Here is a 24011-nt window from a genome sequence, read left to right on the forward strand (position 1 = left end):
GAATCTGAGGCAGAGAGACCAAGGGGCCTGCCCACAGTTACAAAGGAGAAAGGAAGACGGGGAGGATTCAAACCCAAAGGTAGGCAACCTAAGAACCCTGGTTCTTTTCTTTTTTTCCTTTCCACTGTGGTAAAATATACCCAACATTCCATTTACAACTTTAGCCATTTTTCAGTGTAGAGTCCAGAGGCATGAAGTACATTCACACTGTTGTGCAACCGTCACCCACTATCCATCTTCCCAAAACGAAACTCTGTCCCCATTAAATCCTAACTCCCATTCCGCCTCCCCCAGCAGCCACCGCGTTCTTTTTTAGAAAGATTAAAGCATTTACACTGAGCGGTGGCCCTCATGCTCGGCAAAAAACAAAATACAAACACAGAATACCTTCCGGACGGAGCAAACCAAAGCCAGAGTCGCTGTGCCCCTGCGGCTCAGGTACTGCGACACCTGTGAGCGCGGGCCTTGCCGGCCACGCCGGCCACGCCCTCCCGCCCTGCACCCGTGGCTGGTCACACCCCTCTCCACGCGCCTGCGGTTGGCCCCGCCCCCGCCCCGCCCCCGTGGTCCGCACGCTCGCGCGTCTGGGGGCGGAAGCCCGCGCGGGCCGAACCACGGTGACCATCAGAATGGGGAAAGGCGGAATTACAGCCGCCGCGGTGAGCTTGGGCGTAAGTGATTAAAGCACCTCTCATTCATTTTTGTATTGCGCCAGGCAGTCGTCCCTCTAGTAGCCTTAGCCTTCTCTGGCTCTCCAGGAATTCCGTTTGTGTTTTGGAATCGCCCATTCTTTTGCCCAGTCAGTAGACGAGTCTAAAAGCCGACATGTGGAGGGGGAACTTAGTAACGTAAGTTGAAATATTTGGTGAAAGACTAAGATATCCTAACCAAAATAGTTTGTTGAACTTACAGTTTCCTTTAGTATCAATTTTTAAGTAAATGATATTTTCACGCACTTCCGTGTACTGAGATGATTTCTGGTACCTCCCTGCGGCTTCACAAATAGTTTATTCCTTTACCGCGGGGCCCGACGGGAGAAGGAAGGGAGTGGCTGCCATGTTGGAGGAACCATCTGCTACTTTAGGTGGGGTAGCGTAGTTCCCAAACAGTTTGTAGATTGAGCGAAGCAAGTGTGGTGATTAGAGTGGAGCACGCACTTGTCACAGGGGCGGTGTCGGAATCGCTGGTGGGCATATTTCTGCCCTGTGAGGTTTTCTGGGCGCGCGGGGAGGCAGCAAGGCGTGGGCGCCCCCCTATCCCCTTGGGCGCCCCGCCGCACGCACATGGCCCGGCGGTAGGCGCGCGGTGCGGCCTGGGAGAGTCGGAAGCGCGACGAGGCCCGGCGAGGCGGCAGCGAGGGGCCATGCAGGACGCGGAGAACGTGGCGGCGCCAGAGGCGGCCGAGCAGCGGGCCGAGATCGGGCAGCAGCAGCCGACCGCCGAGCCGCCGCCGGCAGAGGAGCCGGCGCGGCCCGGCGCGCAGGAGGCGGCGGGCGGCGAGGACGAGGAGGCTGGGCCGGGGCCTGATCTGCCGGCCGAGCCCGCGGCGGACGGGGAGGAGAAGGCCGACGCGACCCACGGCGTGTCCCCGCCGCCGCCCGAGGATCCCCCCACCCCGGCCGCGGGCGAGGCCCCGGCGGGGCAGGCGCGGGACTCTGCGTCCGAGACCGGGTCCGAGGGATCGGGCGGGGAGCCAGGCGGCGCGGCGGAGAACGGCGGCGCGGACGAGCCCTCCTTCAGCGACCCCGAGGACTTCGTGGAGGACGTGAGCGAGGAAGGTGAGGCGGCGGGGCCGGTCTGCGCCGAAGTTCCCGATCCTCGAACGCGGGAGGGGTGCCCGCCCTCTGCCTGTCGCCCCCACGTAGGGAAGGTTTCCGTGAGCGCCTGGATCTTGTTTTCTCCAAAAGAAGAGAAGGGCAGGGTGGAGACAACTTGGGGAACCAGCCACTGGCACTGCAGCCTGGAGTTTGGAGGGTGGTGAAGGCAGACGGCGTGCACGCGGGAGCCGTGGTCGAGTGTGCAGTGGTGTGGCCATTAGGGTCGAGCCGAGCTGGACACTCCATGTGCTGCACGGTCTCGGGTGACAGTTCTTCGTCTGCGGTCTGGGTGCCCCGAGTGACCCGCCAGACTTGTCAGAGGCCTGAGACTGACTCGGTGCCGACTCCTTAGGGGTGGATGGACGCTGTCCCTCGGGAGTGGGGAGAACAGGGTGGCCAAGCTGGGTTCCTTTGCCCCCGGTGTCCCACAGCAGCGTCTACCCCCAGAGAGTTCCTTAGGAGGACAGTTTGAGGCCGGCTCTGCCCGATTCCTGTTTGTGTCTCTCTTTTCCTAAGTCTGTAGGCATACCGTCATCCTTCTGTTGGCAAATAATTTTCTCGAGTTGTAGGATTGATTATCGCTTACTTTGCCTTTCTCTTTGCCTTGGTTCGACTTACATGCATTATTTCTGCTTTTTGCCTGAGAGAGCCTGTCTCCTAAGGTGACTTCTGATGATGGCTCATCTCATTTGTTTTTATGTTTGTTTTTAGCCATTTTATCTTTCCAGGCTGGGAGCACATAAGTGGATTCCTCTGCATATTGACCACCTTATAATAAAATGGGAAAAATGAATTAGACACCACAGAGGTAGCCAACTATACACCAGGAAGATAAGATGTTACCGCTTAAAGTTAGCTTTTTTGGAGATGTGTCTGATCACTCTGAGAATGAGTCAGAATAATAAAGGATATCACATAAAACGATAAAGAAGGTTTAGAGAACCAACAGAGTTGTTTGACTTTGAAAGATAAATTTATTTTTTAAATTTTTATCAAATGCTTTTGTTTTTTTTTCCTTCCAGTTTTACTGAGGTGTAATTGATGTACAGCACTGTATAAGTTTGAAGTGTACTGCATAATGATTTGACTTATTTGAAACATAATTTTAAAGGGCTACCTGTTATTGTCACTGTTGTCTTTATTTCGTGAGACAAAAAACATTTCAGCCTGAAAAGCAGGAAAGGCTCCACAAGCTAGTGAGGACTTGGGAGCCGCTGATCCAGTCAAAGCCCTTCACCTGTAAGAAAATGTGTTCCTTGTGGAGTAGGTTGCTGGGAATTGACAGAGAGGCTGTGTTTCTGGGCTCACCCCCTTTCCCCTACCCCCCAGCCTAGACCAGTGTTCTTTTCTTACCACACCAATTTATCTTCTATTTTAAAATTTGAGTTTTGATTTTAAACCCTATTTTGAGCCCTTAGGTGTTTATTCAGAACTAATTTTTTTTAAGCATTATTTGAGCACACCTAATTTACACAAGATTTCTAGTACGTGACTTCCGATGTGTGACAGGATACTGACGTTAGCACAGGCCATTCAGGCTAGGTGACTGCTGGGAGGGCCTTTGGAAGCCCTTGTCATCCTGATATTTTGCCAGAGTGACCTGTGAGTCTCCTGGTCCTGAGGAGCAAAGACTGAGCAAGCTGTCAGTTTTCTTGAGGCCAGTAGCTCACATATGTTTTCTGGTACACGAGAACTGCCCTGTAGGGTCAGAAAGTGATGCTCAAGATGTTGGTTCTTTTGAAAATGGGCTGAGTCTCATGACGAGCCCTCTCGTAGGTGCCGCAGCCCCAGTGCCGTTGTCTTGCCTCCTTCCTCTTTGAGACAGGTGAACTCTCACACAGTTGCATCTTTTTTTTTTTTAATTAATTAATTTTATTTTTGGCTGCGTTGGGTCTTCGTTGCTACACGCGGGCTTTCTTTAGTTGCGGTGCGTGGGCTTCTCATTGCGGTGGCTCCTCTTGTTGCGGAGCACGGGCTCTAGGTGCACAGGCTTCAGTAGTTGTGGCATGTGGGCTCAGTAGTTGTGGCTCACGGGTTCTAGAGCGCAGGCTCAGTAGTTGTGGTGCGCAGGCTTAGTTGCTCTGCAGCATGTGGGATCTTCCCGGACCAGGGCTCCAACCCGTGTCCCCTGCATTGGCAGGCGGATTCTCAACCTCTGCGCCACCAGGGAAGCCTGCACAGTTGCACCTTAATCAGTTTAATTTTTCAACTGCCTTTGGTGCTTGGTCAAGCAAATATGTGATAATGGTTTTAACTAAGTGTCTTCTTTGCTACTTAGTCTTGAGAACTGTTTCTTTCTTTATTCCCTGTAGTCAGAGTGGGAACCTGACTGTGTGGGCTGGTAATGATGAAGGAAGTGTGTTTCTTCCTGTGTAGTCACTATGCTTATTCCCTTAAGGGTGTGTGGGTGGGTTCTTCTAAACCAGACACAGTTTGTAGAAAAGCTGAGCTTTTTATGTTTGTAAGTTTGGGTCAGGCATAACAGGCCTTGTCACTGTTCGGTACGTCAGCTTTAAAAGGAACCCAAGGGTTTGACTTCAGTCTCTGCAGGGAAGATGCGATGACCTAATCTGCCTCTTCTCTTCTTTCTCCTTTTTGCTTGGCCTAAATTTTAGCTTCATTGAAATTTAACTGGCAATTCTTTTATCCAAGGTAACATTTTCAGTATCATTCGTTAAAGGTGTTGAAGTTTAATTAGAGATAGTTTGTAACAGGGCTTGCCTCTGGAAATTAAAGGACTTTTTTTCTTTTTTGAAGACCTCTTAACCTTTTTAACACAAAAGTGAAGAAAATTCATCTAAAGTTTTGAAAATGAAATACAACAAAGAATATTTTCTGACATGTGTCCTGTATGGCATGTTGAAATACCTGAGTATCGTGCAGAAATTAGAGTGATGATTAGGTTCCAGACACATAGATACCTGAGTAACAAGCCATTGTTCCTCAGCTGTTGTTTAAAGATTACCTTGTGCACTCATTTTGCCTGTACAGACAGTCCCCAAGTTGTGATGGTTTGAATTACAGTGGTATGTAAGTGGGTTTATCAGGAAGTAACCCCACTGTAAATCAGGAAGGTCTGTATTACCAGCGTAGTTTCGTGTGGTGAGTATGCTTTGATGGCAACCTTAAAGATGTCTTTCTGTTCTAGCTCCTAACACGGTGCCTTGTAATCTTATAGCTTTCTAGACAAGCTGGCTAACTAACTGGGATTAGGATTTGTACAGAATTTGTGTTAAAAAGAGGAGGGTTTGCTTTTTGCATCTGATACTCCACTTACCCTCCGAGAGCCCATCTGCAGCAGCCAGTCCGGCATTTCTGTCGGTGCTGGGGCGTTAGGGTCAAAAGGACTCCAAGCCTGAGCCAGGCCTCGGATAAGATTGCAGCGGGCAGCCCCAGATGACACTGAATCGCCCGGAAAACAGTAGGCCTCCAGTTGGCTTCGCAGACCTGTTTGCATTGATTCCTCTGTGTTTCTATTTCCTAGTTCGTTTTACACCTATCTTTTCTTCCTTTTCTCTTACTCTTGCTGACCATTTTATGGAAATGAAGCAATTCTGAGAAGTTTGAACACTTAAGATTTGGGTTTTTTGATCTTAATTTTAAAAGCGGGTGGCATGAACATAACAGGTTTTGAGCTTTGGACTGAAGTTATGAGCGTGAGTTGATGTTGCTCACTGTGCTCCGAGCACTGTTCTAAGCGTTTACAATTTAAGTCTGTGTGGCTGGCGTCTCCCGGTGATGCTGCGCGTTATTTCGTCGAACTGGAGACACCATCGCCTGTAAGATGCACCCTGTTTGCTTGCTTTCCTGAGCTTCTAGTCTGTAGTCACCTGGTTGAAGTACCATTCTCAGTCCCGTGTTGTTTGCAAACAAGGCCGTTTCACGTAAAGAACATAGGGCGATGAGTTTGTTTTGCTGTAAACTGAAGACAGTGCCTGGTGGTGAATTTGTGATAGCAGTGGGTCAGAGAAGGCCATTCCTAGCTCACTTCGGGGTTTCTCTGATTTCTGGCGAAAGGCCATCCTCTTTTTTGCCTTCTTCATTATTAAAACCTCTTTGAAAAAATTCATTTAAAATCTTCCATTATTGCCAGAAGTCAGTCGACATATCTTGACTGTTGGTGGGAGTGTAAAGAGTTACAATATTTCTAATTCTTTCCAGTTTAAATTTTGAGTCAAGCCAGGGCTCTGATTTCTTTTGCTCACAGTGAAAGCATTTAGATTATTCACTTTTTGCTTTTTGGAAACTTGTTCAGTGTGCTAACCTAGTGCATTAACTTGGTCAAAAAAAGTCATTCGACAAATCTTTCACTTGTACAGAATTACTGGGAGATGTACTCAAAGATCGGCCACAGGAAGCAGATGGAATCGATTCCGTGATTGTGGTCGACAATGTTCCTCAAGTGGGACCTGACCGTCTGGAGAAACTCAAAAACGTCATCCATAAGATCTTTTCCAAGTTTGGGAAAATCACAAATGATTTTTATCCAGAGGAGGATGGAAGGACAAAAGGGTGAGTCATGTTCTCCAGCACGGAAGTGTCACTTGTGTTTTCTTGGTAGCTGACAGACACCGTGAAGATGGTCGTGTGCTCAGGAGCTCACTGTGAATGCGGGAGCATGGCCTCCCTTTGGCACTTTGGTCGCATTTATCCAGGCCGCCCATGGTCCTCGGTCCCCATTGGAGGGAGGGAGAAGGAGATGCAGTGTGGTTCTTGAATTAGGTATTACAAGGTGGCCGCTATGCTTTAAGAAATCAGACCTTGATCTCTTCTTCATTGAACAGTTATTGAGACAATATACATCCTGGGTAAAGGGACCAACAGATCTGAAAGTTGGCGAGATTTCAGGAAAATTTGACGTGGTATTTTATTGATTCTAAGATGTGCTTTTTTCCCACATTTGTCATCTCTGAAATGGAGATACTTAGAATCTAGGAGACATTGTGTCATTCCGTGGTAACTTTTTTGTGGCATCACCTGAAATATTGTATCTTTTATTTATTTTTAAATGTATTTATTTATCTTTGTCTGCGTTGGGTCTTCGCTGCTGCGCGTGGGCTTTCTCTAGTTGCGGCAAGCAGGGGCTAATCTTCGTTGCGGTGTGCAGGCTTCTTATTGCAGTGGCTTCTCTTGTTGCATAGCACGGGCTCTAGACACGTGGGCTCAGTAGTTGTGGCACGCGGGCTCAATAGTTGTGGCTCATGGTCTCTAGAGCGCAGGCTCAGTAGTTGTGGCGCACGGGCTTAGCTGCTCCATGGCACGTGGGATCTTCCCGGACCAGGGCTCGAACCCGTGTCCTCCGCATTGGCAGGCGGATTCTTAACCACTGCACCACCAGGGAAGTCCCTGTATCTTTTAAAAATGGTAGCATGAGGTATGTGTCTTGCAGTTTGCTTTTTAAGTTCAATATTAGGTTTTTGTGTTGGTAAGTGTAATTCTAGTTTCCTCCTTGTAAACGCTCTGTGCTCTGTCATATCATATGACCGTTGTCTGTTTTCCTATGGATTGACAGTGTTTTGAACAGTGGTTAGGAACAGCCTAGTGTCTGTCCTCTTCTGAACACAAGAGAGGGTTTGGGCTGCATGAAGTGTCCCTCTTCAGAGCCACTGGCCAATCCCCGATTATGCCTGAGTGTCGCTACCAGTTTACGCTCGACCAGCAGGGATGAGAGTTCTGTTTGTTGCTCCACAAACTTGTCAGACTTTCACCGTTAAAATTTCATAAAAACATCAGCCTCTGGGTACAGGCAAAATTGTCTTTTATGGGACAGGAATGAGAAGGTGGTATAAACTTAATTTTTTTTTATTTCAAATTTTGGAAACTACCTAGAATAGTTTTAATTTCTTAAAAAAATTGTCACATGCAGGCAGTGCTTCATACTTTTTCTATTTCAGGAACTAGGTGGAAGGATAACCTTTTTTTGAGCAGTTGCTTGTGTTATTTTTGTTATAATGAAACATTCTCTGAGAGCCTTTGTAATTTTGCCTGTAATACACAGTATTAGACTACCCATGTTTTTTTAAATAGTTTTGTTGAAAGGTACTTGACATACAGTAAAATCGGATACTATCCATGTCTCTTTAAACAGTTTTGTTGAAAGGTACTTGACACAGTAAAATTGGATAGTTCTAAAGTGTACAATTTCGTAAGTTTTGGTGTATGTATACACCCATAAAACCATTACCGTAGTCGAGGTAAGGAACATTTTGGTTAATTAGCTGTTCTATAATTTCTGATCGTGTACTTAGAGACTTTGGATCTTTGCTAGGATTTTGTTCATGTCTAGAACTGTTCTGCTAGGGATCTGACTGCCTCCGGGACACGGCGGGAAGACAGGTCTCGGATACTCATGGCGGGTGCGAGCCCTGTGGAGGGCTGGGCGTGTTGAGCGTGCCCTGCCCGATCTTCACGTCTGCACTTGTGCAAGTTGCCCTCTTTCTCAATTCAGGTATATTTTCCTGGAGTATGCATCCCCTGCCCACGCTTTGGATGCTGTGAAAAATGCCGATGGCTACAAGCTCGACAAGCAGCACACGTTCAGGGTCAACCTCTTCACCGATTTTGACAAGTGAGTTCTGACTCAGCCCAGGAGAACCTGGGCATTTTCCTGAGCATGAACGGCCAGACGGTTCTGCCCCGGGGGCACTGGGTGCCTAGTGGTCTTTTCGGTAGCTGCATCCTCCTGTCAGACCACTGCAGGACCACTTCGCATCCCTGGCCAGTAGCACCCCCTGACCACCAGCGTCCCCTCACCGGTTGTGACCAGTCAAAACCTTGTCCTTTCCCTCTGCGGGGAGGGCAGGGGTGCAGTACTGCCTGGGGTTGAGAACCACTCAACCTTGTAATCATCATCGTGTTGCTTCTCTTCCAGGTACATGACTATCAGTGATGAATGGGATATTCCAGAGAAACAACCTTTCAAAGACCTGGTATGTTGTATAAAATCTATATGCAATGGCAAGAAATGGTGGCTAGCCTCTTGGTTTGAAGTGATGTATTCCTCAGGAGTTAAAGCTGCTGACTGAACTGGTCAGGTCTCTTAAGAGCAACAGTTATGTATTCTTTGGTTAAAATTAATGAAATGTTTTAAATCCCTTGCCTTTGGTTCTGTTTCTAGGGAAACTTACGTTATTGGCTTGAAGAGGCAGAATGCAGAGATCAGTACAGTGTGATATTTGAGAGTGGAGACCGCACTTCCATATTCTGGAATGACGTCAAGGATCCGGTCTCCATTGAAGAGAGAGCGGTGGGTATTTGCTGCCGTGTGGGGACTTACCTCATGTTTCCTTAACAAAGAGGAGTTTGGTGGGAATTCCCTGGCAGTCCAGTGGTTAGGACTTGCGCTTTCACTGCCAAGGGCCCGAGTTGGATCCCTGGTCAGGGAACTAAGATCCCGAAAGCCACACGGCAAAAGAAGAGAGGAGCTTGGTGTAAGAGCAGGTGAGTGTCACGTGCTTTGAGGTTACGCCTCTGAGAACAACTTCTATTCTTCCAGCTTTGAAAGGCGTCCTAAGAAGTGGTTAGGCTTCTTGTGTGTTCAGCTAAAAGCTTGAGGAGTGTATTTGTTGTAGACTTTGGACTCTTCGTGTTCGGCGTTTTGTTGTGTTAACATCGGCACTGATTCTTTCCACAGAGATGGACGGAGACGTACGTGCGTTGGTCTCCTAAGGGCACCTACCTGGCGACCTTTCATCAGCGAGGCATTGCTCTTTGGGGGGGAGAGAAATTCAAACAAATTCAGAGATTCAGCCACCAAGGGGTTCAGCTTATTGACTTCTCACCTTGTGAAAGGTAAGCTGTTCGAAAATTGCAAATGGAGTCGTGCCAGCCTTCTATGGGCAATTTTTTCAAGCTTTATTCTGCAGTAATTTTAAAGTTAAAATAGAAACATTATAGGAAGAGTCCAGAGGACTCCCGTGTGCTCTTGACCGCAATTCTCCAGTTAGTATTTTGTTGCATTTGCTTTATTGTTTCCTTTCTCCACACATCTGCATAAACTACATCATCTTGCATAAGGGACTTGCGTATCTGCTGACTTTGGTATCGACCGCGGGGGGGCCTGGAACCAGTCCCCTGTGGATACTGCACGTGACCATCTGTTCTCTTTACCTTGTTGTCTTAATTAAAATCCAAGGAAGAGAAAGTATGAGAATTCCACATCTCTCATTCCGCTCGTGCACACAGCCGACTTTTGTTTGTAATCTGTTGGATCATTCCCTGTCCTGGTTTTATCAAGGAAACTTTTTTTAAACACCTTTATTGGAGTATAATTGCTTTACTCAGGGAAGCATTTGGAGGTGACCCTTGGAGCACCCTGGTGCCGAGCAGGATGAATGGTCTGTGCCACAGTGGCTCTGCTCCGTATTTCGAGCGGGGTCTCCAGGCGGGAGGACAGGGTCGGGGGAGCCTGGGGTTGGAGGAAGTGCTGCTTCCACGGGTCTCGGCTGCTGTTCTGGCGGCCTCGCTTGTGCCTGGAGCATCTCCTTCTGGAGCGGAGGCGTGGACAGGTCCTCGCCACACCCACACAGCTGTGACCTTCACATGAGAGGACGTGGAAGCGTGCAGGAGATGAGGTGGTGTCCCCTCTGTTGCAGGTACCTGGTGACTTTTAGCCCCCTGATGGACACTCAGGATGACCCTCAGGCCATCATCATCTGGGACATCCTTACCGGGCAGAAGAAGAGAGGTTTTCACTGTGAAAGCTCGGCCCATTGGCCTATTTTTAAGTAAGTGGACCTGTGGTAGCCAGTGGTGACCTCTCTGCGGCCTTTTCTTCGTCGATGAGTCTGGCTCTGTTCTTCTTTCTAGGTGGAGCCACGATGGTAAATTCTTTGCCAGAATGACACTCGATACTCTCAGCATCTATGAAACTCCTGTAAGTGATTTATTTGATTATCTGAAAGTGAGCTGCCCCGTCAGTTGCTTGTCAGCTCCAGTAGCTTCTCGAGGACGCAGTGTTTTCCCTTAATTTGTGGTGCAGCCAGAAGGGAGAGAGACTAGTTCTGTGCCTTTCAGTTGCTCGGGTCCTGGATTTGGGTCTTGAATCTGCCAGCCCCCGCTTCTGCTGCCGCAGGGGGTTAAGGATGGGAGTTGGTGAAATGGGCTCTGGAGATGTGTACTTTGCTGCTGTGCGTGAATTGTTCCATTGTGATCTGTCACCCTCTGCTTACACTGCTCCCTCGGCAAGCTCACATTGTAAAAGGTTGTGTGAACCACTGAGACATTGGCATGGTTTAACTCCATTGTAACCTTGTTTTTCCACAGTCTATGGGTCTTTTGGACAAGAAGAGCTTGAAGATCTCTGGCATAAAGTAAGCGAATCTCTTGGCATGTGGCTTTTGCCTCCCTCCTCCAGCGCTCGGCCCCTGCACAGTTGCAGAGAACGCTGGTGCTTTGTCACCCTAGTGCCAGGGTGTCATGGCAGGCTTGTGCCTGCTGCCGCGCACTGTGTGTTGGCGGCCCCCGTCAGCATTCCCCGTTCCTGCACGTAGGGGCCTCTTGAGGGCCTCCTTCCTTTCGTGGTTCTGCCTTGGAACCAGAGACTTGGGGGCGCAGTCTTTGAGGAAGAGGGATCTCCACTTAGTTGAAAGTCTCTGTGTCTCTCTGGTGGTCTGTGCCATGGGGTTTGCGTGGCCTCAGTGAACTGCAGCTGGTCTTCTCTGTCAATGAGGAGGCACGTTTTTTTTGTTGTTGTTGTTGTTGTTGTTTTTGCAGTACGCGGGCCTCTCACTGTTGTGGCCTCTCCCGTTGCGGAGCACAGGCTCTGGATGCACAGGCTCAGCGGCCATGACCCATGGGCCCAGCCGCTCCGCGGCACGTGGGATCTTCCCGGACCGGGGCACGAACCCATGTCCCCTGCATCGGCAGGCGGACTCTCAACCACTGCGCCACCAGGGAAGCCCTGGAGGCACGTTTTTATTTACCTGAAATCTCTGGGGGCAGTGAAGTATCACCAGTGCAAGGACATTCACGCTTCTTCTTATTTTTATGTTTACATTCTTGGGCAAAACGATGGCTTCTAATTAAAAGTAAAACTGGGAATTAATTCTCAGTAAAATGCAAAAGTAAAGGTACTCTTCACAGATAGGAGCTCATGGATTGTTCGTTACAGCGCTTTTTAGGGTAATTTTTGCAGTAGAGAGAATTGCACTAATTCTTCTTTAATCCTCTTATATGTTTTGATTTGGGGTTTTCCCCCTTTAGCCCCTTAACGAATCTTCAGAAATCATGTAGCTGGGTCCATCGGCCTAAAGTTTATTTTACTTGCCTCGTGGTTAAGAGTTTGAGTGGGGTTTCAGAGCTTGGGGATTGAATCCTGTGACCCCTGTGCGACAGCGGGTGGTATTATCAGCACCTGTCTCTCTCCTGACGGCACAGTGTGTCTACAAAGCCCCCGAGTTGTTCTGGGGCCGGAGCCCATGCTGGTGAGCGCTGGCTGCTGCTGGTGTTCTCGGGGCACCTGCGCCACCGCTGAGCTTTCACACAGAGAACGAGGTCTCTTGTTCTCCGCTCTCACCATTTCTTAGCCAGTCCTTGGAAGCATTTCATTTTCTTTGTTCTGCAGAGACTTCTCCTGGTCTCCCGGTGGTAACATAATAGCCTTTTGGGTGCCTGAAGATAAGGATATTCCAGCCAGGGTAACGCTGATGCAGCTTCCTACCAGACAAGAGATCAGAGTTAGGAATCTATTTAACGTCGTGGACTGCAAGCTACACTGGCAGAAAAACGGAGACTACTTGTGCGTTAAAGTAGATAGGACTCCGAAAGGCACCCAGGTAAGTGGATGCCAGCGGGCAGGGGCCATTCCTTCTACAGCTCAGTTCTGTTCGGGGGGTGTTAATGGATTTTTTGGTTCAAACTCATGACTTATTTTCACACCCACCTAACACCGAAAGTTAGCTGGTGTGTCATAGCTAGAGGTGTTGTCATATTCCAGCTGAGGAGTGTCATGTTTTTCTGTAAAACTTTGAGTGGGTGATAACATTCATGTAGTTCAGAGTTGACGTAGGTTAGCGTTCACAGGAGAACACAGGGAAATCTCTAGGCACCCACCTTCCTTCACTGAAGGAGTTAAAGTGAGTAGGTTGTTTCCTTTTAGAGTTTCTCTTTAAACACAGGGTAGCATGCCTGACGCAGTTCTGCATCCACACTTTCTGTTGGTTTGCATCAGTTAATATTGAACTTATCCAAAAAATTGCATGATTTTTTTCCTTCTAATGGAAATATTCCTCTTCCTTTTACCAAAAAAAAGTTCTTTTAACTGTACAGTTACTGGATTTTATTGCATTCACACAGTTGTACAAGTTACCGCTGTCTTAATTCCAGAACCTTTCCATCACCCCCAAAAGGAACTCCACACCCATCAGCAGTCACCGCCATTCCTGACATCCTCTAATCTGCTTTCTTGCTTCCTGTCTCTCTGGATTTCCCTATTCTGGACATTTCATGTGAATGGAGTCGTACACTCTATGGCCTTTTGTATCTGGCTTCCTTCACTAAACGTTTGTTCAAGGCTCATCCAGGTTGTGCCATGTGCCCGTCCCTCATTACATTTGTGGCTGAGCAGCGGCCATTGAATTGCGTCATGTTTATCCATTTAGCTGTTGATGGACACTTGGGTAGTTTCCACCTTTTGGCTGTTGTGAATAACACAGCACCCACTTTTTACATGAGTGCATCTTGAAACGCGCTGCAGGATGTTCTGCTGTTTTGAAATAGTTGGACCAGTCCTAGTCAGTGGACCTTTATGGCACTACAGCTGCGATGTGTATTCTTGGACCTATCTGTGCTTGAGATGACCTTTCGGGCAGGTCTTGAATAGAATCTGGGTTGGGGGCGGTGGGATCCGATAGTTCTCCAGAGACTGTACCAGTTTCTACCTCCATCAGCTTTTTTTTTTTTTTTTAAATAAATTTATTTATTTAGGCTGCGTTGGGTCTTCATTGCTGTGCACAGGCTTTCTCTAGTTGTGGCGAGCGGGGGCTACTCTTTGTTGCGGTACGCGGGCTTCTCATTGCGGTGGCTTCTCTTGTTGCGGAGCACGGGCTCTAGAAATGTGGGCTTTAGTAGTTGCGGCACACGGGCTCAGTAGTTGTGGCTCACGGGTTCCAGAGCACAGGCTCAGTAGTTGTGGTGCACGGGCTTAGTTGCTCCGCGGCATGTGGGATCTTCCTGGACCAGGGCTCGAACCTGTGTCCCCTGCATTGGCAGGCGGATTCTTAACCACTGTGCCACCAGGGAAGTCCCCCTCCATCAGCTTTTGAGAGTTCTTGTTTCATCATTTTAATCACTACAGATAGTCATATGTCTTTACCAGGAGTATATGTTTAATCTTTCATTAAATTCTTAAATTGTCCTGTCTTCCTCATGCTTTCAGTTTCCAGAATGTTACCCCTTTCCTTTTCTTTTTTTTACACAGGGTGTTGTCACAAATTTTGAAATTTTCCGAATGAGAGAAAAACAGGTGCCTGTCGATGTGGTCGAAATGAAAGGCAAGTCCCATTGTCATTGTCCTGTGGTTGAGTTCACCTGTGTGCTGTCACGCGTACCCTTAAAGCTTCTGTGTGAATTCATGGCCCAGGTAGAATGGCCGAGACTCGGAACCCTGATTCACAGTGAACGGCTCTAAGTTACAAAACATGCACGTGTTTAGGGTGTCGTCCTTTCCAGCTTCAGTCTCTTAGCTTTTCCAGTTGCCAAGTGAAGTGATGCCTCCTGTTTTTCCACACCACGCGAACTGCTTATATAGCAGAGGAACGGGTTCTCACCATTTTCCACACTTGGGAGAGAGTGTGAAGGGCAGGCCTTCATCACATGCCCAGTGACGGCAGCCGAAGGACTTGTGCTCTTACGTGTGAAAGTTCTCAGTTTAATAGAGGTGTTTTGTTTTTTTGGTGGGTTTCTTTGGACTCATGGAAACTTCAGATGCTGTGTTTCTGTCTTTAGGTGGAAAATTTAGGCTGTATTTTCTGTTTTGCTGGGGAGAGGAGGAGGGGAAGGGGGTGAAGTGGCCGCGCTGCCTGGGTAGAGAGGCGCGTGAGCCCTTGCGCCCGGGGCCGCGGCGAGGAGTGTGGGGAGGGTTTGTCCACAGGCTGCACTGCCCCTGGCCTGCCCCTCCCCACCCCTGCGGCAGGACGGGGCGGGGCGCAGGGTGCTGTCCCTGCTGGCCGGGCGGCTCCACACAGGTGCAGCGCGCTGCCTTTGCTTCTGTGCTGCTCTCTGGTCCTTTGAATGAATTTAAGAATTTGGGGCATTTCTCTGGTTGAATAACTTTAACTGGTCAAGAACGTTCTGTTCCTAAGTGACCAAAAGGAGCTCACCCTTCTTCCCGGTCTTAGAACCCATCATAGCCTTCGCCTGGGAGCCGAACGGGAGTAAGTTCGCTGTGCTGCATGGGGAAGCTCCTCGGATATCGGTGTCTTTCTACCACGTGAAGAACAATGGCAAGATCGAGCTCATCAGTAAGTAGGTGGCTTGCGCCCGACTCTCGGGACAGAGCTCGGTCGTCGCTCCGCGCAGAGCGCTTGGTGGGACGGGTGCGGAGGGTCACGTGGGCCGGTGGCGGTGGTGATGGCCCCAGAGGGAGTTTGTTGCGAAGGATGGGCCTTCTCTGCACTCCCGCGGGGCCCCTGTACTTCACTGTTCCGGAGTCCTAGCCTCTCCTCTTGTGGCTGCAGCTGCCCTCTCTGGGCTTGGGTCACATGCCCGCCCTCGGTCTGCTCCGCCTGGAAGCCCTGTGCCCCCTCAGGACAGGCTCCTCGCCCCGCCTGGACAGCACCGGGGCTCCCGCTCCTTGCTCTCCTGTCCTGGGTCCTTAGTGCCGAACTCAAGGCGGGTCCTCGTTCGCTGCCTCAGCGTTTCTCGTTGTGAGGACTGAGGTGGGAGGCCTCTTGCACCCACCTCAAGGGTGAGGCGCCCTCAGGGTGTGCTCGCCCCACGCTCCCCGAACCTCACCCAGGGCTTCTTGCCACAAAGGCAGGGGGGTCATCCCAGTACCTGACAGGGACTCCTGTGCCCTGGGAAGAGCTCTTCCTGAGAGATTTCTGTAAATCAGGTTCACTTCCTGAAGTTTAGCAGTATTTGTGGTAGAATCCTTTCGTGGTGTTATCAGTTGGCTGTCTATCACAAAATTGACTGTTATTAATTCCCTGCGTTATGAAAGGAAGTAGGGGCAGCTGAAGACTTCACGGTCTCTCGTTACCAAGTAGGTTATAAAAGAGCAAGTACATGAGCGCCTCTGCCTTCCGAGTGCCCCGCTGCCCTGCCCCCCCGAAGGGTCCGTGTCGGGGTCGTCGCACGCACTCCCGGCCTCCTCGTGGTGGGGACTGTAGAGCACGCCTGCCAGCAGCGTTCTCTTTGCTTTGTCTTGGTCCGAGAGTCGTGCGGCCCCCGCTCAGGGTGATGCTGCCTCACCAGTCTGCCCCCCTCCGCGCCCTGCTCCTTCCTCCTGAGTGAAGAGACCCCCAGGGCGAGGACCTGGCTCTAGCCCTTCAGGAAGTGAGTGGTTTGGAGAGATGATGGAGTTGAATAGCTTGTTAGTTAGAAAGGCGTGAGTCACTAGAGGAGTGGATTTTAGGCTTTTCGGGGTCGCACGCCTCTTTGAGAATCTGATGAAAACTGGATTCCTCACGCTGGTGTTGAGTCCCTGTGATAACACTAACCGTAAGTGGAGTCTTCCATCCAGTTACATTGTCAGGTACCTTGTTTTGAACGTAAAATGTTATTTAAGATAGTATTGCAGCTTCAGAATCCCCCCTGCCCTTTCTTCTTTTTTTTTTTCTTTTTAACTGGGTCATAATTTGAGGTGTACTGAAGGTGATTTTCTGACCTGTTTTCACAGGTAGCCAACAGGTGTGGTACCTCCATAGAGGTGTGGTGTATACACCCGTGGGGCGCAGCGAGAGCCCACTGCCGGTCCTCCCGTCTGCTGCAGGCTGACCTCTGACACTTTCTTTCCTTTCAGAGATGTTTGATAAGCAGCAGGCCAACACCATCTTCTGGAGCCCCCAAGGGCAGTTCGTTGTGTTGGCTGGTCTGCGGAGGTGGGTTTCTGTCTGATGCGGGGGGCTTTGGTGTGGGCTGTGCAGAGACCCTGGCCCCGGGCCCGCGCCCTGGTTCTGAAGGTAGCGATGCTGGTTCTGCGCAGATGCGGTGGACGGGTTCTCCCACAAAAGGGTCGGCCCGTTTGGGTGAAGCGCTGTGTGGCGTCTCCATCCTGCTCCCCAGACGCAGGCCAAGACCAGGCAGATTAAAACGGCCTGGCCGCAGGCGCTTTCGCCGCGGGCCTGGAGGACAGGTCTGCGTGGTTACGCAGGACCTCTTGCTGGCGATCCCGTTACCATGTTGTAAGGTCCGTGTCTCCTTGTAGGCAGGATGTTCAGTCAGGCCGCGAGCCCATCTTGTCCTCTGGTTGGTGCGACCACGAGGACCTGGGCGTTACCCTCGCCCGCTCCCCCCTAAGTGCTGTTTCCAGCAGGACGTGTGCAGCGCCTGCCTCCGAGCGGCAGGACACCCCGTCTCAGCGTAGGTGCTTCTTGCCGTGGCTTTGGAGGCCTGGCCTCAGACAGCCTTCCCTCTGAGAATAATCACAGCAGACACGACGGTGCTCGTGTGCCCTGTACATCCTCAGTCCCAACATCCTTACGAGGTCATCGCTGTGATTATTTCCACGTCGGTGATGAGGTGGTGGTTAGGGGACCCCGGGCTCCCGAGTCTGGCCTGTACCCTCACCCTGGAGCCGGGGGCGGGCACACACACGGCTCCTGGAGAAGGCCCACCGTGCTGTCTGTTCCCCAGTATGAACGGCGCCTTGGCCTTCGTTGACACTTCGGACTGTACGGTCATGAATATCGCGGAGCACTACATGGCCTCCGACGTCGAGTGGGATCCGACTGGGCGCTACGTCATCACCTCCGTGTCCTGGTGGAGCCACAAGGTACGAGGAGCCTCGGTGCCACGTGGACCGGGCCGTGGGGGAGCGCGCCCAGCGTGGCATCGCATCACCTCCCCGCCTGCGTCTCATCCCGGCGGGCGATGCGGTTGACCCACTTGAGCTCCCGGCCCGGCCCAGGCCGCCCAGAACCCCTCTCCCCAGAGCCCCGAGGGCAGCCAGCCTTCTCCACGAACAGGGCAGCATTGTTTCATCTCTCTTCCTAAGTTAGAGCGCGTCTCAGTCGCTCCAGTCGGAGCCGGGCCGCCCACATGTGCCGCTGCAGCCAGAAGGCTGTGGAGTGGGAGTCCGGTGGTGCCGCTTCCCGCCTCAGTTAGCACCCACCCACTGCACTGCGGGGCCAAACCAGCTGCTCGCTGCGCGGCTCCCCGGTGGAGGGTGGGTCTCTTCTGGTTCGCACGTGTTTTCCCAGCACAGTATTTCCCTCTTGAGGGCTTCCTGCTTCGGACCGTCAGTACTCGGTCACCCAGCCCGTTGGGTCCTCTGTGCAGCGGCCTCTGACGGCACAGCCTTCGGCTGCGCGCCTTTCCTGAGTGGAGGCCGCGCTGACCCCGAGCGCCCGTGCTCGCTCCCGCCTCGTGGCCTTTGCGTGCGTCCCCTCCCTGGAATGTCAGCTCACGTAGGTGCTGTGCTTCCTGCCATTCAGGTGTCACCAAGCGTGCATCCGCAGAGGCTCCCCTCCCCACCTGGTCCCCGCGTCCTCTCACCCCACTCTATGTTTTCATGGTGCTCAATGACATGCGCTCACCTCAGCCGTTGTTACGAGTTCCTTGTCCCCTTTTCCCGCTGGCATGGAACTTTGCAAGGACAAGGGCCTCTTCTCCTGTTCTGAGCTGTGTTCCCAGCATCTGAAACTGCTCAGCCTTCAGTCAGGATTTGCTGTCTGAATTGGGCTGTGAGAAAACGTTTGCCGTTTCTGTTTTTAACTTCTTGAAAACATCATCATCTCTGTCTTTAGCAAAAGATTTGAGGATGTGTCAGTGGAGGTAGAAACAGGATTCTGTGATCGCAGGAGCAGGTGTGGCACCGCCAGTGAGCGGGCTTGTCGGCCTGGGGCCTCCCTGAAAGGGCATGAAGCTGTCTGTGCACGGGCACTTCTCTGGGGAGAGGCCCATATCCTCTGGGGCCTCAGGAGAGATGCATAGCCTGAGGTTTGCAGGGCTCAGCATTTGTGTCCGTACAGATCACACTCTGTAGCGTCTGGTTCACACGTTCAGTGTTCTCAGCTGGTGGTTAAACTTGCTGAGGACTCTGCCTTGTCTTTACTGACTGTTGTTATTGATTGAGGTATTGACAGTTGAACCAGCTCGTGCATGTTTACAGACCAATTAGGGCAATTCTGTTTAACGAAGTGATGAAGTTTTAGGAACACGGGCTTTGCAAATGTCACTGGAAACAGCGTCTTGAGTAATAATCCTTGCGCTCGGATCAGGATATGTGGACCATGCCCGTGTCTAGTTTGTTCAGAGGTCGCCTCCGTGAGGCCTACCCTGACACTTTACAAACCTTTTAGACGGCTGACCACGCGGTGTTAGCTGCTCCCCGAGTGCTGTCTGCAGCGGGAGTCACCAGAGCGTAGCTTGTGGCACTGCCTCCTTTACCCAGCGGAGCCGTGTTTGGTGACGTGGTTGATTTCTGCTTTGTTAGCCCTGTTCCTCGCTGCTGTGCATGCTGCACTGTCCGTCGGGTACATGAGTTTAGGTGTCTCCCAAATGCCAACGACGTTGTTTGGCAAATTATTGGCTCCCGAACAGTTGTTGAACGTAATGGTTTATTTTGTCACTTCTGTCAGCACTAAGGATTCCAGGGCCTCTGCCTCCTGGTGTAACGTGGTGCAGGGGGCAGCTCAGCGGGGCCTCTGCTCTCTTCCAGGTGGACAATGCCTATTGGCTGTGGACTTTCCAAGGCCGCCTTCTGCAGAAGAACAGCAAAGACCGCTTCTGCCAGCTGCTGTGGAGGCCTCGGCCCCCGACCCTCCTGAGCCAGGACCAGGTCAAGGTCTGGTTGTGTCTTCGTCAGGTGTAGGCACGTGGGGGCGACGGACGCTGAAAGAAGCAGCTGCTGCTTCCTGTTACCGTTAGGGTGATAACGAGTGAGGAGTAGAAACGTGACATTTATGGGGGACCCTGTGAAGAGACGCAGAACGACTCAAGAACCAAAAGGAAAAGAGTAGCTTCAGAGCGGAAACAGATTTTCAGGTTAAGGCCACGTCGGTACCGTTCCAGGGAGTTCGCACAAACTGGGGCGGGATGAGAAAGGTGGCAGGGGCAATTAAAAAGTCCTGCTGGGATTTACGTAGTGATGGAGAAACACGCTGATGGTATCAGGACAGAGCTAAGGGAGCGTGTAAATCCCAGGGAAGGAGGACAGGCCGCCGACGTGCGGACGCTGCGTTTGAGCAGTCTCGGAGGCCACGCTTTGCTCATCATTGAGGAAGTCGTTCCACGTTGGCAGCTCTGAGGATTACATTTGTGGTTCTTGCTTTGAATGTGTAAATCCTGAGTGACTTGTCTTTGTTTCAGCAAATTAAAAAGGATCTGAAGAAATACTCCAAGATCTTTGAACAGAAGGACCGTTTGAGCCAATCCAAAGCCTCAAAGGTTAGCCTTGTCCCCAGGCCTGAGGGAGGTGCCAAGGGTCATCCCCTCATGGCAGAGAAGGCCAGCGCCAGGCCATGGGGACAGACTGGCGGGGGCGCCTCTGTGCCACCGGGGCCCACCTGTGGCCCTCGGGTGGCTGGCGGGTGGTACGGGCCACGTTAGAGGCAGAAGGCAGCGAGCAGAGGTCCCAGCTTTCCTGCCCCGAGAGTGTCTGTAGAGTCCTTATGTCGTCCCGTCAGGTGGGCCTACTGCTGACCGTGCTTTCATTTTCATTTGGGTTGAGCAAAATTATGACAGCGATGCGAGTTGTTAGTTCTGTAAGTTCTCCGCAACTCTACCCACAGGAATTAGTGGAGAGAAGACGAACCATGATGGAAGATTTCCGGAAATACCGGCAAATGGCTCAAGAACTCTATATGGAGCAGAAAAACGCACGGCTAGAGCTGCGAGGAGGTAACTTCGTCAGCCAAAGACACGCTCTTCAAAGCGTGTGGTTAAAGCGCTTTTCCTTTTTCTATCTTAACTTCCCAGAGTTTTCAGAAAACATCATGTGTTGCCTAAAGATTCTTAAAAAGAATCTTCCAAAGAAGACTGTGGCTTGCGGTATCTTAGTTCCCTGCCCGGGGATTGAACCCAGGCCCTGGCAGTGAGGGCACCGAGTCCCGAACACTGGACGCCAGGGAATTCTCTCTTTAAAAGTATCTTAAAGGGAATCTTTAAAAGACTCTTGAAAAGCACTGAGAGGTTCTTGCTGCCTGCGGGCCGAGGCCATAGTCCTTTCTTCGCAGGGGACCTTGCTGTGTTCACATCGGCCTCTTGGTGGGTGCGGGGCGCGCGCGCGCGTGTGTGTGAATGTGTTTCACAACTTTTCGCCCCACATCTGCACACGGTGTGACACACACACCCCCGCCGCCCCCTGCAGGTGTGGACACTGACGAGCTGGACAGCAACGTGGACGACTGGGAGGAGGAGACCATCGAGTTTTTTGTCACCGAAGAAATTATTCCTCTTGGAAACCAGGAGTGATCCGGGAGCACTGTGGTGAGCCTTGAGACGGGGGGCACACGGTGTCCTGTTTGCACTTCATTCCTGGTCTGCTCTCCCGCAAGTCAGAAGGCAGCTCATGTAAGGCGCTGAGTGAAGCCCAGTTGCCGGTACTCAGGGTTAGCCACGTCCTTGCCTGTGAGCTGTGAGGGGTCCAGTGCAGACCCTGGGTGTTCGGAGCCTTGCATCTGAGAGCTCTGGGCCTCATGCTCCCGTAAAATCCAGCAGGCCTTGGCCATGGGTGAGAGGAGGGCTGGGGCAGGCACTGGTGGTTGTTGCCTGGGGAAGAGGAGGGGGGCTTTGCTGGGCGAAGGCCTCAGGGTGTCCAGCAGAAAGGTGGGCCTCACCAGCTGCAGCACCCGTTCTGGTCCGTCCCTGGTTGGTCTGAGACAGGAGCCTCCAAAACCCCATCAGGTGGGGGCTACCCTGGTGGCGCAGTGGTTGAAAGTCCGCCTGCTGATGCAGGGGACACGGGTTCGTGCCCCGGTCCGGGAAGATCCCACATGCCGCGGAGCGGCTGGGCCCGTGAGCCATGCCCGCTGAGCCTGCGCGTCCGGAGCCTGTGCTCCGCAACGGGAGAGGCCACAACAGTGAGAGACCCGTGTACTGCAAAAAAAAAAAACCCCGTCAGGTACAGCCGGAACGCAGGCTTCAATAACAGAGAAAAGACGTGGCGGCTCTGGACCTCAGAGCGGACATGTGTGGGGGGAGAGGAGGCCCGGGGCTCCGTGTGCCTCGGTGTCCGGCCGTGCTGCCTCCGCGGCGGGAAGAGCAGGGCCGGGGGCTCCGCGTCCAGGCTGCTGCTCGTCTGCAGGCGCCGGGCCGGCGTGGTCCCTCCTGCTTCCTAAGGACGTGTGCCGTGCGCTCACCACGTGTGCTCGCCTGGGGCCGAGGCCGCTGCTGACCACCTGATGTAGTTCCCTTCTTACAGGACAGCGAGCGGACAGTGTCCCCTTGTTGCAGCGTCACCGTGTGTTGTGCTGGAACCGAGGTCATCCTTTTGCGGAAAGCCTGCCCACTCCTGACTTTTCACCTGCGCTTTCTCTCGCCCGGGCTGTGGCCGCGCCTGGGGCTCGCCGTCTCCATACGTCGCTGTGCCTTTCAGCCCCTGGTACCCAGGGTGGGGGAGGTTTGCCAGCGCTGCTCTCAGTTTTCTCTCGCTGGGTTTCTAATTGCACCGAAGACTGGGCCCTGCCTCACATGGCCAGCGCCATCCACAGCCGTGCGGGGTCCCTCCAGGGCTCCCTGGCCGCCAGCAGGGAAGCCGCTTGGGGCACCAGCGCGTCCCCCGCCATTCAGGTTGTGACAGGTTCTCTCAACAGGCTGAACGTGGAAATAAAAGCAAACCTATATGAAAAAGCTGTCTTTCTCCTGTCTTTGAACGTAGATAGCGGCCTTGACCTTCATGCTTCTCCCGTCTGCCACAGTAGCAGCCGCCGCTGGGCTCAGTGCATCCCGCGCTGCGCTCGAGAGGCCAGGAGGGGCCGTCAGCCTCCCTCGGGGTGTCCTGCTCTGCAGCTGAGCTTTGAAAAGTGATGCGTGAGCCCAAACACAGTTTCTTCTTTTTCAATTTTTTGTTTCCTGTGCTTGTGGTTCACCTGATGAGAAAGAACCCTTTAGCCTTTTCCTCAGCTACACAGGTTTGAAGACTTCCATGGACAGTTGTCACTTTAGCCACTAGTACGTGGTCCTGTTTCAATATTTAACTCTTTCCCCCGCGGAGGAGGGAGTGAGCAAATCCAGGTAACTCAGCTCGTTTTCACCTGCAGTGTCCTGCTGCCTTCGGTGCCTTGTGAAACGGCAGCTTCTTCCACCTCTGTCTCTTTTCTCTCCTGGAACCTGAAGCTTAGTTTAAAAAGCAGCGAAGCACGGAACAGGTGCGCTTGGAGCTCACAGCCGTGACCTCTGTGTACGGTGGACAGACCTAAGACGGCCTTGCGGGGCAGGACAGGCAAACGTCTGCCCCCGCGGCTCGGCCGGCTGGTGCGGAGCGGCCCCGACCGGCAGCGGCCCCGCTACCTGGCCTCGCCCGTGTGAGCCGGCGCTTCGCGTTCTTCCTCTCTCGGGGCCTGGGCTTCCTCTGCGGCCCCTCATCCTGCCGTGTAGCTCATCCTCGCGCCCTCTCAGAGTCACAGCAATTCCTGTTTCCTTTCACGTTCTTTAAACTTCACTGTGTCGAGACCTAGTTTTTCTAATTTCTTGGCAGTAAGGAGGAAAAGGCACATGGCTCTATCACGTGAACAGATTTTTAACAGAGCTTTTGAAAGATTAACTTTTCACTGTTTTAAACGGGCTAGTTGTAACTTTTACATAGTTTGTGAATAAAAATTTCTTAAGCAATTGTGCTGGCATTATCTCTCTTTTTCTGTGAACTGGGTGTCCCACGGCCGGCCCTTTGTAGAAGAATTTCCCCACCCACCCGGGGGAGGGGCAGGAAGAGTGTCCCCAGCTTGGGCATCGGGGTGGGTGCCGGGCTCCTGGCCACCCACGCGGGCCTGCTCTCCATCGTGTCCAGAGCAGTCAGGATGTGAGGGGTCTGCCCTTGTGTAGGAACCTGGTGACGGCTCTCCAGCAAGTGCCTGGTGGGTCAGAGGCCTGGCC

General features: G+C 51.9%; 1 protein-coding gene across 3 annotated transcripts; it reads left to right on the forward strand.

The window, feature by feature from the left end:
* Positions 1–596: 596 nt before the first annotated feature.
* EIF3B (eukaryotic translation initiation factor 3 subunit B) lies at positions 597–23744 on the forward strand. 3 transcript variants are annotated; one of them, XM_060284415.2, is made up of 20 exons: positions 597–671; positions 759–1778; positions 6137–6329; positions 8266–8385; positions 8689–8746; positions 8935–9063; positions 9451–9608; positions 10412–10543; positions 10626–10692; positions 11082–11128; positions 12382–12592; positions 14236–14308; positions 15155–15277; positions 16780–16858; positions 17613–17751; positions 19639–19764; positions 20289–20366; positions 20711–20819; positions 21289–21407; positions 22342–23741. In XM_060284415.2, the coding sequence occupies exons 2-19, from the start codon at positions 1364–1366 to the stop codon at positions 21390–21392; spliced, it is 2361 nt and encodes a 786-aa protein (XP_060140398.1). In that variant the 5' UTR covers positions 597–671; positions 759–1363; the 3' UTR covers positions 21393–21407; positions 22342–23741. The 3 variants fall into 3 exon arrangements, with proteins under 3 accessions (XP_060140398.1, XP_030705398.1, XP_030705397.1); XM_030849538.3 differs by having other exon boundaries at positions 609–1778; positions 22328–23744; XM_030849537.3 differs by having other exon boundaries at positions 610–1778.
* Positions 23745–24011: the final 267 nt, after the last annotated feature.

This window comes from Globicephala melas, chromosome 15, assembly GCF_963455315.2.
Source record: "Globicephala melas chromosome 15, mGloMel1.2, whole genome shotgun sequence".
NCBI lineage: Eukaryota > Metazoa > Chordata > Mammalia > Artiodactyla > Delphinidae > Globicephala > Globicephala melas.